The sequence below is a fragment of the Mytilus californianus genome, unplaced genomic scaffold, assembly GCF_021869535.1.
Source record: "Mytilus californianus isolate M0D057914Y unplaced genomic scaffold, xbMytCali1.0.p SCAF_1, whole genome shotgun sequence".
Taxonomy (NCBI): Eukaryota; Metazoa; Mollusca; class Bivalvia; order Mytilida; family Mytilidae; genus Mytilus; species Mytilus californianus.
The window spans coordinates 82293107-82306813 of NW_026262581.1; the positions used below are offsets into that span (position 1 = coordinate 82293107).

The following is a 13707-nucleotide window of genomic DNA, read 5'->3' on the forward strand; positions in this document are numbered from 1 at the left end:
TAAACTCCTCCTACAGTTTTAAACCAGATCTCTGACACTTCACAGGAAGGTTGCTCATATGTTGAAGTTGTGCACCTACTATTATGGAATTGTTGGAGGAATGTACACATTTTTCCAGATTTGAAACTTATCTTTTTTCATCAAAACTAACAAAACATGGTACCAATTTAGGGTTATCAGCAACTCCTACAGTTTTTAACCCAGATCACTGAAACTTCTCAGAAAGATTGCACATATGTTGAAGCCATGCACCCGCTAGTATAGAATTATTTTAGATTCATTTTACCATTTTTCTAAACTAGACAACTTAGTTCTTTTTTTTAGCAAAGTTACAAAAGACAATACCAATTTTGTGTTATCAACTTCTACTAATAGTTATTAACCCAGATCCTTGAAACTTCACATAATGATTTCTCATATTTTGCAGTTGTACATCTTCTATTCTTTGAGGGACCTCACAAAGATTGCAAAGATATTTGATTCTGTCATGTCTGTTTTTCCATTTTGTTGCCTGAAATGTTCAGTAAAGACCATTCTCCATTCCATTGTTTAGGAAACATTCTTTGCAACCCTGGCCATTTGAGTTTCTGATTCATTAAAAAAATTGTATCTATTTGGGATGATTTTACAAAATTTTGTTGCCTAAAAACATCTGATCTTGTAAAAAAAATTTTTTGTTAACTTAAAGCATTATCACATTCAAGCTTTTAACAGTAGTATAATCTTAATTAAAAGGCACAATTGACAGTAGGACATGCTTTCACCATATTTTTTCAGTTAACCTAGAGTCATAATCTTTCCTTGTGCAGAGGTTCTAGCAAGTATAGGTTTTTGATAATAAGAACTATTAAGATTCAAAACTGGCCAAAAAGTCAATTTAAATCAAAACCAGGTATGACTAGGTGTTACTAATTTAAAAAAAAAGAGCACAGGACAAATTAAAATGTTATATATATATTGCTCATCTTGATATGATATTACACATAAAATTGAGAATGGAAATGGGGAATATGTCAAAGAGACAACAACCCGACCAAAGAGCAGACAACAGCCGAAGGCCACCAATGGGTCTTCAACACAGCGAGAAAATCACGCACCCGGAGGTGGTCCTCAGCTGGCCCCTAAATAAAATTGTGTACTAGTTCAGTGAAAATGGACGTCACACTAAACTCCAAAACATATTATAAATGAACTAAAATTTAAAAACATACAAAGACTAACACAGGCCAGAGGCTCCTGACTTGGGACAGGCGCAAAAATGTGGCGGGGTTAAACATGTTTTGTGAGATCTCAACCCTCCCCCTATACCTCTAGCCAATGTAGAATAAAGAAACACAGCAATACGCACAGTAAAACTCAGTTCAAAAGAAGTCCGAGTCCGAAGTCAGAATAGGTAACAAAAGAAACTAGGCAAAATGACAATGATACATAAATGAACAAAGGACTACTAGCAATTACTGACATGCCACCTCCAGACTTCAATTTAACTGATTGAAAGATTATGTCTTCATCATATGAAAATCAAGTACAATCCCTCCTGTAAGGGGTTTAGTATCATACCAACATAAAATATATGAGAAGAACATAACCCATATCATGCCAATAACTGGTTTTAGAATAAATGTGTTTATTTCCAATGCAAAGACCCTTTGAGTGAATCAATATTAATACCAAAATATGCAATCCTTAATGACTTGACAACGGTATCGTAACTATATCCTTTCCGAATAAGTCTCTTTAAAGGTTTGGTTAGCTTTTGAGGTGAATGCCGACATTTTTGTGCTTTGTAAAGAATATTACCATAAAATGTTGGATGTGAAATACCCGAACGTATAAGATGTCTGCATGTTGATTTATATTTACGAATGATGTCCTTGTACCGATGATAAAATTTAGTAAATGTTTTGACTAGTTTGTGATATCGAAAATCCTGGTGTAATAATTTTTCATTAATACAGAGATTTCTTTCGTTGAAATCAAATACGTTGTTACATACACGAGTGAATCGAACAAATTGAGATATATAAACACCATAAGATGGTGACAAAGGAAGGTCACCATCTAAAAATGGATAATTAACAATAGGAAATGAAAAGTCATGAATCTCTTTTATCATAAATTTTGGTATTAAGCTTCCCGTTAAAGAAATAGATATCAAGATCCAGGAAAGGGCAGTGTTCATTGTTAGTATTAGCTTTATTTAAAGTCAGTTCAGCAGGATAAATCTCTTTAGTGTACATACTGAAGTCATCATTATTGAGAGCCAATATATCATCTAATTATCTAAAAGAGTTATTAAATTTTTGAATCAGTATTGTTTCGATAAGTCTTTGCTGATTTTAGTCATAAATTGTTACTCATAACAATACAGAAACAGGTCCGCAATAAGTGGTGCACAGTTAGTCCCCATGGGAATTCTGATAACCTGACGATATACGGAATCTCCATAGCGAACAAAACTGTTATCTAGTAAAAATTCAAGGGTAGTTATCGTATCAAAGCAGGTCCAATTGACATAGTTCTTTTGTTTGTTGTTACTAAAAAATGACCTTAAAGAGTTTGAACATATATATTCACATTACGACTTTTTAAATGCCCATTTAATCAGGTGTGTGAATTTTTTCCTAATAAGATTATGAGGCAAAGTGGTATATAGGACTGAAAAATCAAAACTTTGAACAGATTTGAAATCACCAATATATGCATGCAATTTATCAAGTACTTCCAACGAATTTTTGACACTCCAAAAGTAATTAATTCCACTATTTTCAAAGGCCTTATTTGAACAATTTATTATCAGGTTTTTGATTGTACCAAGTGTACTTACTAGTAAGTATAATAGATAGTTTAGTAGGGGAACAATGGCTTGAAGACGAAATAAATCTATATTTGTAAGGAGTTTTGTGCAGCTTCGGAAGCCAGTACATAGTTGGAACAAATACCTGCTTATAACTCTGCCAACATTTAACCACAACAGATTGTTGTCATACTGTGATAAAAGTGGTTAATATGAACAAAATGAAAATTGTTAAGGTAATTGAAACACACAATAAGAATTCATTTATATATCCTTAAATTACTATTTACATATATGCTCAAAAGTAATTAATAATATCTTTTTATATAAAATGGATGAATTAGATGTATTTGTCATTAACTGATATTTTTTATCAAATGTGCTTTTTCAAATTTTTCAGAGAAACAATTTTCTACTTATACTTCTTCTTTCAGGTGGCTATCAAAATAATAGATACAAGGAAAATCAAAGAGGAATATGTACAGCTAAATCTACATCGGGAAGCTAGAATACTGGGGCAGCTTCGTCACCCAAACATAATAAGGTTATATGAAACTCTAAAGGTTAGTCTTCTGTGTTTTCTCTCATGAAACTAGTTCTAGATTGCTCTCACATCTGACGGCCTTTTGGGGACTTGCTCTGCCACAGCCTTAAAAGATACCCTCAAACGTCTGAAAAAGAAAAAATGGTTACATATTAATCAAAGGGTACATTAAAACAATTTGGAGAAAACTTATGTATAACCACAAATGAATTCTGTTGTTGCTTTTAACATAGTAATAATTCAATATTATAAAAAAAAAAAAAAAATATGTTTATCATATCAGCCCTTCAAATCTTTATAAATTTCAAAATCAAAAGAGAGTATTTTTTGTCCTGAGGACTTGTGATTCTGGTAATGCATTTACAATAGCAGAAAATTTAGCATGTCTAAATTGAGAACACATTTCAGAACTTGTCAACACTAAAATGTCCAAGGGGAAAGAGATGTGTGTGACAACTTACAAGTAGATTGTCTAAAATTCCATTATGCTGTCGGTGATGACCAATGTTTTATCAGTTCTTTTGTTTCCTGTCAAGACAGATTACAGTCTGACAGAATTCTGGAAGAATTAGTGCTTGCAGACATTTTATTGAAAATGGAAGTAACTTAAAGACTCGCTTGGAAACCCAGTAAAATAAAAAATGGATTAGAAAAGTAATTGATAATTGATTTCCAGGTATCATTTGTAAATGGCCATCAGACATTTCCAATAAAATTTTTTCAGGAAAGCAATTTTATAGTTGCATTAGATTTCCTTCACACATTTAACAGAATTTTATTGGCTTAAAATTGTGAAAATATTGAAAGTCCTTGATTTTGCATAAAATGCTTACAGTATAACAAATCTATTTTTATTGATAAATGTGATCAGCATATTTCATGCAATTTGTTATATAACAATATTTTTCTTTGTGTGAACAGCATATTTCATACAATTTGTTATATAACAATATTTTTCTTTGTGTGAACAGCATATTTCATGCAATTTGTTATATAAAATATTTTTCTTTGCATGGTTACCCTTTGTCATCAAATCTCAGCACCTATCATATTAATGGTTGATCTTGAATTAGATATTTAAGCTGAAAGTTTCAAATTTCAAATGTAATGAAATTAACTATTTGTGTGGTAATTGTTTTGTCAAGTGACACCAAATTTCCCCAACAAACTAGAAGAGCGATTCAAACATTTTTATTAATTTAAATGTTTTTTTTTTTAGTGCAATGAAATTATTTTGCACTTCATCAGAATAAGAATAACACAGTACTATTATTGAAGACTTCCTTCCTTTTTACTTGTTCTGTGTCATCAAGAGATGAGATATTATTGTTTTAGACTGTCAACTTCCCTATTGATGACAAAAGGTCTTCAATATTGTTGTATTATTTTATATAATTTCTAAAATTTGTATCAGTTCTCACTGATTGAGCAGGTCACATTTATAAATTAAGCAAGACTTAAATGCTCTGAAATGAAACTGACTTTTCATTATTTGAATCGGCAAGATTGTTATTTCTTACTTTATGTAATTGGAGATAGTACCTTACAATGGCAATCTTCTCACATCTTATGTAAGAACCACTTCACCACAAAATCATGCAAAATGTGATTCATGGGTGGAAAGCATACATGTTTATATTTTTGATATTTTGTTCATAATGCAAAGTTATTAAATTACCTATAACTTTTACTTTTACCCATGGTCATGGGAGATATAAATCATATGAAATGCGCTATGAAAAGTCTGAAAAGGGAAATAACTCCATAATCCACAAAAAATTCAATTGAAAATATTAAGTCAATTTTCTTTCGTATAAATCAGCCAATAGGAGAAGATAAATCCATTTCATAATGTTTGATCTTAGTAAAATATCAAAATTAAAAATGTGTAATCTTTCTTGGGGTGAATCACATTTTTCATAAAATGTAGAAGGCTACTTGAGCAACGATCTCTGGAAAAAGTGTACTGTAAATTCAGAAATTATTGCGTGCATTTATTATTGCGATTTTTGAAGAATTGACAAAAATGTGAGTTTAATTATTGCGATAGTCAAGTAGTCGCATTATTAGCATCAATAAAAACCTTGCAATAATTTCTGAATTTACAGTAGTTAAACCTTCATATGTACAAGGATTTGCAAATCCTTGATATGTAAAATATATACAAAAATCAGTTGATTTTTTCAGAAAGCAAAAAAATGTTCATCAGTACCAGAAAATGTAGTCTGATGTAAAATGGTGACTATTGTTCATCTTTAGTGATCCTAGGGGCCTCGGTGGCTGAGTGGTCTAAGTAGTAAAACTACTGTATCACTAGCCTGTCAACACTTGAGGTTGTGAGTTCGATTCCAGCACGTGGCAGATGTGTTTGACTCCAATCTTAATTGACTAGGATTGTCAGTGTTCATACTGAAGGTCTATGACTCTCTCCGGGCACTCTGGCTTCCTCCACCAATAAAAGCTGACCGCCATGAGATACCACAATAGTGCTGAAAGTGGCGTTTAACACCAATCAATCAATCAATTTAGTGATCAAATATTAAATTATGAGATTGGGAACTCAATTAATTATTGATTGGTACTATATAATTTCTTAAATTACATGATAGGTTTTTTTTTTATACTTTTAGTTTACTGCATTAATATTTAAAGCATTTGTAATTACAACACAATTTCATAGTATTGAACTGTTTGCTAGGAGTTGTGTTTTAAATGGATTTGCACCAATTTTACACATGGTTATATGTCATTCCAAGTATGATAGTATAGAAGTTAGTATACTGATAAAATATAAATTTGTTGATATGCTTGAGAACTGGTATTGATTACAGCTTCTTATGGGACAAATGTGGAAACCTGCAGAGAGATAAAGTCTGGTTAACCTTTAGTCTTTGAATTAGGACAAAAGTTCTTGCATAATTAACTATAAACCCTTATATCATTTTATGATTATTGTTTCTAAACAAATTAAGATTATGAAATATTTGTTCAAGCAAGAAGGAACTTTATGGCCTTGTTTGTAGATATAGAAACAAGTAATGGTAATCCAAGTAGGTTATGCAGCAATCATTTTGTTATTTCTACCAGTAGGGTCATTACTCATTAAAACTTTTGTTGAAACCATGTACTGAAGATTTTGCAATGGTTATGGTTTTAAATTCAAACATTTATTAGATATTATGGCATACTTGTATAGACATTGAAGGAATCACAATCAAAATCATGTTATACATTTTAGAAGATGTGCCATATGGGGATCAACCTGATTACTCAACAAACCAGAAGACCTGAGTTTTAACAAGTATTTTTGCAAGGGTTAGGGTTCTTCTCATCTTTGCAATATTTAAAAAGGGTTTCATTGACCAATAAGACTAAAACTCCTAAGTAAAATAAGAGATTAACCCCTAATAGTGACAATACAAACAATCCAAAAATTTTGATATTCTGGTGATATTTTTAAATTTTAATTCTCATTCAGTGCCAATGTAAGGAGATTTTTGGTATAATTGTATACAACAGTAAAACAGCAACACAAACCACAAATGAACCAACACACATCTTTTAAGGTCACCTGCACCATATTCATACAATACATAAAAAGACTATTTAATTTTTTTTGTCTCTGAAGAAACCACCAACACAGTTGGAACCAAACCTGGCAGGAATAATATATATGGGAAGTCAATTACAAAATTCCTTGTTTGGTTTCTTTTGGAAAAGAAAGATGGCTGCTAGAGGCAATCTTTGATTCTGATAAGCCAAAAGAAAAATGTCTTTTTTGAAACTGCAAGATGAAATGTTTTGATAATTTAGGGCCTTGATGGTTGAAAGCACTTAAAAGATATTTCTGATTGCATATTAATCAGGCGCCAAACATGGTGTCTTTCACGACTCTTTGGTTCCACCTAGTTCCCATTAAAACTTTGTAGAATGTCTACTTTTACATGATTTTGATTGTAACTGATAATTCCTTCAATGTCTATACAAGTAAATTGTTTGCCATAATACCTGATATATGTTTGAAAATACAGCCAAAACAATAAAAAAAAATTCAGTTCATGGTTTCACCAAAGTTTCAGTGACTGATGAATTCTGTGTCAACCCTACTGGTTCTTAATTAAGTCAGTGCAAATAATGTAGCAATGTAAAATAAAAATCTCATTGCAATATCATTTTCAAACCATAATGTAAATGTCTTTGATGGATGATAACTTCTTTTTTCCAATGGTTATATGATAAGACCTTGGTGTCTGTTTATAGACTGAAGAACTGATTGCCATAATCTCTATAGAGCTACCTTTTTTAAAAGGGAAAAAAACTAACAATTGACGTCATGTATTGTTGGAATGATATTGATGTTACTGGCGGTTAATACTAGCTAGAGACAAAATATCTTTCACTTAGCATGCTTCGTTTGATTTTAACATATTATTCCTAATAGATCAGGATTCAAAATTATTCATCCTTGAAGATTTAAAACCTGCTGACATGAATTGGAAGAAATGAAATACAATTTGTATTATTGTTGCTATTGAAGAAGAAAGATATTTTTGTCTTGTATGTTTTGTTTACAAAGATGTCAATGCTTGCAGTACAGGAAAACAATGCAACTCCATTTTAAACATATTTCAAATCCTGTTAGGGTGAAAATGAATCTAAAAGCCAGACCTGAAATTCTTTCTCTTAGAGAAAGTAAAACAAATGTAAATAGTCATCTGCTCTTGTCATAACAAAAGCAGTCCTTGATACTGAAATCTTCAACTTAATATATATTTATAAAAAAATATCCAAGGTCTTAAATGATGGAATCAAAATACATGTATCATATGTTTTAGTCAATTGTGAATTACTCTTTTGAAGCCACTTATATATTTAGTCTTGCAAACCAATCTTGATAAAACTTTGTGTTTTTGCATGGCCATTGGAATTCTTGAACCCTATTTAATTCCAAGGTCAATTGTCAAAGATCTGATTATGATATATGGCAAAATGGGAAAAAACTAGTAATCAACAACATCATCTAATATTGAGCTTTTGAGAGAGAGCTTAAATCCAATTGAATTTCAAGGTAAAGAGGTCCTCCCAGGCACAGTGAATTTCCTATCTTATTTCCTATATAAATGAACAATTTTTGATACTTGGTCACAGGGAGAGCTTAAACCATGTTCAATTCTAAGGTCATAGGTCAATAGTCAAGGTCAGCTAATAGCATTACAGGATAAAAACAATTTAAAGAAAAAAGACAGTTTACAAGTAGATGATACACTTTACAGTGCCCTTATTGATGTTAGGATATTAGGATCTAGTGTATACATGTGGTAATTGAAAGGAAACTTGGCCTGGGTAAGTGATAGATACACATGGGACAAGCATCTTCTGAAACACACTGCACATATATACCATAAATAAGGGGGGCTTTTATGCATAAAATACCAGTCCAAAGGAGTAAAATTTCCTGAACTGCTAGGCTCCCAATTTCTCAAGACTGTTTTTTTTTCTCACAAATACCCCTTTCCACCATGGTATACTTGCTAAATTACACTTCATATCAATGGAGATGGTTGAGTTTGAATTCCTTAATTATTATTCCTCTCAAGATATTAAAAAAAAACAGTCCCAAAAATGAGCAAATCAAAAGTGTCTGTGAACATGATAAGAGAGAGTGCAAAAGAGATATCTTTGTGCACATACCCTGACTGGTGAAATATAAATGAAATTCATCTGATCAAAGAAAGTACATGAAATACACTAACTAGTCAAAATCTGGGATACTTTATAAGGTGTAATTATAAAAAATGACCAATTTGTCAAAGGTAATGTTAGGTTTATTAAAATTTTGTTACCATGATGCCCCTCTTTTGATCTTAAATTTTGTTATAAATGAGCTTTTAAACTAAAAATGAAGGCATCAAGTGAGTAATGCATTTATGTGTGTATAAACAGTTCCAGTTTCAGGTCACTACAGTTACATAAAATTGGATTAAGGTAAATAAATGAATAGGTGCATTGTTACATTCAATATACAGTAGCTCCTTTTATGCACATTTAACTCTGGTCTAAGGGAAAAAGGACTGTTTCTAACATGTAAAATTATCTAATGGATCAATATAAATACTCTTTAAGTTCTATGTAGCTGTTGGCATGCACCAAAAAATATCTTGAATCAAATTAACCCTTGGCAATTGTTGATTTTCTTTAGTAGGGTTAAATGTGGAAAATCAATGTCTTAATTGTAGTCTTGTTTTCCAACCAGTCATATAAACACCATGTATTGAATTAAGATAGATTTTTATGTATTTCCCGCTAATTACACTTCCTTCTTATAACTATTGTTTCCTAATGAATTCCTAGGATTGGAAATGGAAAAATTTGGTTGAATATGGTGGTACAACATTGATAATGGACATTTTGACCCATATTATGTCACAATTGGAAGTGTGAATGATATTTTCAGCTACAATTATATTGAATTTATATAAGTGAAGAATCAAGGCTGTTTTTGTAATTGAATTAATTTAGTCAATATTTTCTCGTATTTAAGACTTTGATTTAGTTCCCAGATAAAGCATTCGATTTTATTCTGTTTATTTTTATTGTTCACATGTATAAAGTCTGAATTGAGTTTGTTTGCTGAAAAACTGCTCATAGTTGAAATTCATTTTATTAAAAGAAATTTCAAAAGTATTATACATGGAGGAAACTTGAATTTTGCTGCCTTTAAATTTTTAGCAATAATTCAGAATGTCTAATCTTTATGTATTAAAACATGAATACAATGAATAGTGTGGTAAACAATTAGACAACAACCCAACAACACAAGCTAACCACAAGCAAACACAGCAGCAAGCAGCAAGGTACCTATCAGTAAAAAAAATCTTAAATGAAAGTAGTTTAATAAATAGAGTATTCTAATAATTTACTAACTATTTTCAAATGATGGTATGAGGGTATTCCCTGTTGAACCATTTTTCAATGAAGAATTATGATGGTACAATGTATAAGGTTTTTTTTCTGTCTAACCATTTTCCATTGATGGTATGACTATGAGGGTATTTTCGGTCTAACCTTTTTCCAATAATGGTATTCAGGTATTTTTTGTCTAACCATTTTCCAATGATGGTATGAGGGTATTTTCTGTCTAACCATTTTCCAATGATTGTATGAGGGTATTTTCTGTCTAACCATTTTCCATTGATGGTATGAGGGTATTTTCTGTCTAACCATTTTCCAATGATTGTATGAGGGTATTTTCTGTCTAACCATTTTCCATTGATGGTATGAGGGTATTTTCTGTCTAACCATTTTTCAATGATGGTAAGAGGGTATTTTCTGTCTAACCATTTACCAATGATGGTATGAGAGTATTTATGGTCTAACCATTTTCCAATGATGGTAAGAGGGAATTTTTTGTCTAACCATTTACCAATGATTGTATGAGGGTATTTTCTGTCGAACCATTTTCCAATGATGGTTAGAGGGTATTTTCTGTCTAACCATTTTCCAATGATTGTATGAGGGTATTTTCTGTCTAACCATTTTCCAATGATTGTATGAGGGTATTTTCTGTCTTAAACCATTTTCCATTGATGGTACAAGGGTATTTTCTGTCTAACCATTTTTCAATGATGGTAAGAGGGTATTTTCTGTCTTACCATTTACCAATGATGGTATGAGGGTATTTATGGTCTAACCATTTTTCAATGATGGTAAGAGGGTATTTTCTGTCTAACCAGTTTTCAATGATGGTGTGAGGCTAATTTCTCTCTAATCATCAATGCATGCAGACATTTTTGTCTTACCGTTTTCCAATGATGACATGGTTGAATGGTCATTGTATTTTCCCTATACATTCTTGGAATTTGATTTCATTTAGGAATTATTCCTAGCAAAAGCAGTTCTACGGTTTAGCGATAAATGCACTCAAGCGGATGTTATTTCACATTAGAATTTAATAGTCTGGATTGTGATCATTGCTTGTTGATTAAAGTAGAAGTCCATCCAATTACTCAAAGTAATCCTTTTTTGTAATGGAATATATCTGATAACAGAGCTGTCTTTTATTGGGCAGGGTTTGTTTATTAATGCCAGTTTATTCTTCCTGGCCATCAAATACAAGTCTGTCCCGATAGATGTTGTCTTTCATTGAATAGAAAACCAATATTATGCAATATTTCCAGAACAATATTACGCTCTATTATTCAGTTTATTTTAATAACGCACTATTCACAATGATATATTTAATCGATGCAAAAAACGTTGTGCTTGATTGTTACCCAGCAGCGTCAAACCATGACAATTTGGATTTCATAAAACAAATTTTATTTGGTCAGATAAATGGGACGAGTGAAATTCCACAGCAGTCACAAATTAAATCATCATATATGGAAAGAATAGGTCTCATTACCTTCATTCGTTGAATTGGTGATGAGTTTGTATTTGTCCCTCAGGATTCTCTATATCGAATTTTGAGTTTGTTATTCCAATAATCAGATTCGGTTTTCTTTTGTTACGACAGCCTACCCAGAAACTACTTCATTATCATGCAACATATGTAATTGTTTGTGTTCGCTGTGGGGCAAGAGTGACCTTTGGTATTAATTTGTGTATCATATGATTGATATTTGTGCAACATGTAAAGTTTTGTTGTCTATACTGTATTATAAAGCCATAAATTCATGATTGACTATTTCATAAATGGCTGTAAAAAACCTGTCTAGGCTTTCATCTGTTTTTGGTGAATTAACTGATTTAATTTCTTATTTATAAACAATTTTGAGATGCTCAAGTAGCTGAAAAATTGACATTTTCTTCCATAGTTTAAACTGTAAGCACTTTGTATGAAGTGTTTATCAAAAGAAAATTATACTGATGAACCTAAATGCTAGCACTAAAAACAGAGCTGACAAAATATTAAACATTTCTTATTAAATTTTTATTAACTTGAACAATGATGAGATATATTTTTGTAGCTCATATGGCCTTGAGGGCAACATCAGCTATACTATCTTGTGGTGTGTTATGTATGTCTTTACTTTATACTAAGTTTTGTCTGTATTATCCTTGGTCTGGGTGTGTTTGAGTAAACTTATAACTGGGATAACACCAAAATTACTGCACAATCAAACAGACTACATTAACATGATCAACAACCAACACTAATCTCATCTGAAAAAAACCCAAAGACAAACCAATAATGAAAAACACATCGTCCTGATGGCATGATAGCCTGACTTGGAAAAGTATGGTGGGGTTAAAGAAGTTTTTATGTGCACCTCTTTTGCCTATCTAGACCTGACCATATGTCATAATACTAAAACACACAATAAAAAACCTGTACAGTGCAGCCACCATCAGGACTACTAAGTTAAACAAGGATGTAAAAAATGGCACATAAATTAGGAGCAGGGACCAAATGTGTTCCCTCAACAGGAAGAGTTTAATAGGCAGCTGTAGGTGTTGGTTTGTATAATAGAGATAATTATAGTTTTAATCTAATTTTGACAAAAAAGGTATTGGGCAGATGTTTAAAAAAAAAATGTAATTATAAAAAGATATAAAACATACTTCTTTACCAGATAATAAATGACTGAGATTGATTTGTTTAAATATATCTAACAAAGTATCATGCAGCTCATCGTAATGCATCAGCTTAAAGACAGATTCCTAAAAAGTTATAGTTATAGTAAAATAATATAATAATAAGAAGCTGTGGTATGATTGCCAATGAGACAACTCTCCACTAGGAATCAAATGATGTAGAAGTTAACAACTAAAGTTCACCATACAGCCTACAACAATGAGCAAAACTCATACCTCATAGAAAGCTATTAAAGGCCCTGAAATGACAAATGTAAAACAATTCAAACAAGAAAACTAACGGCTGTTTTATGTACAAAACAATAAATGAAAAACAACTATGATACACAGCAACAATCGACAACCACTGTATGATACAGACTCCTGACTTTGGACAGGCACGTACAGAATGTGGCAGGGTTAAACATGTTTACTGGCACCAAACCCTCCCCTAACAATATAACATAAGAACAAACTATAAAAATCAGTTGAAAAGAGCTAAACTCATTAGATCAATACAAAGCACAAGAAAAACCTTAAAACAAAAACACAAAAGACACACAGTACAGATGTGAGAGTACTCAGAGTTACTGACAGCTAGTTCAAAGCCAATAACAACACATAAAAAATCATGTATATAATACTAAAATTTTCCAAATTCCTATTTCCAAATTGTAAACTATTTGGGGTCTTAATTTGCATACTCCTTTTGAAATATATGTTGGAGGCTTCCTAATTTAACCTAACTGTCAATGCACAATTAATTTATTTCATAGATTTTCTGAGTGAA

At 31.5% G+C, this 13707-nt stretch overlaps 1 protein-coding gene across 1 annotated transcript in view; it reads left to right on the top strand.

Moving 5' to 3' along the window:
* Positions 1 to 13707, top strand: part of LOC127724690 (uncharacterized) — a 156268-nt gene that overhangs the window by 8652 nt on the left and 133909 nt on the right. Inside the window, exon 2 of the mRNA XM_052231749.1 lies at positions 3232 to 3360. Coding sequence (XP_052087709.1) covers positions 3232 to 3360 — 129 coding nt within the window. The remainder of the gene's footprint in view (positions 1 to 3231; positions 3361 to 13707) is intronic.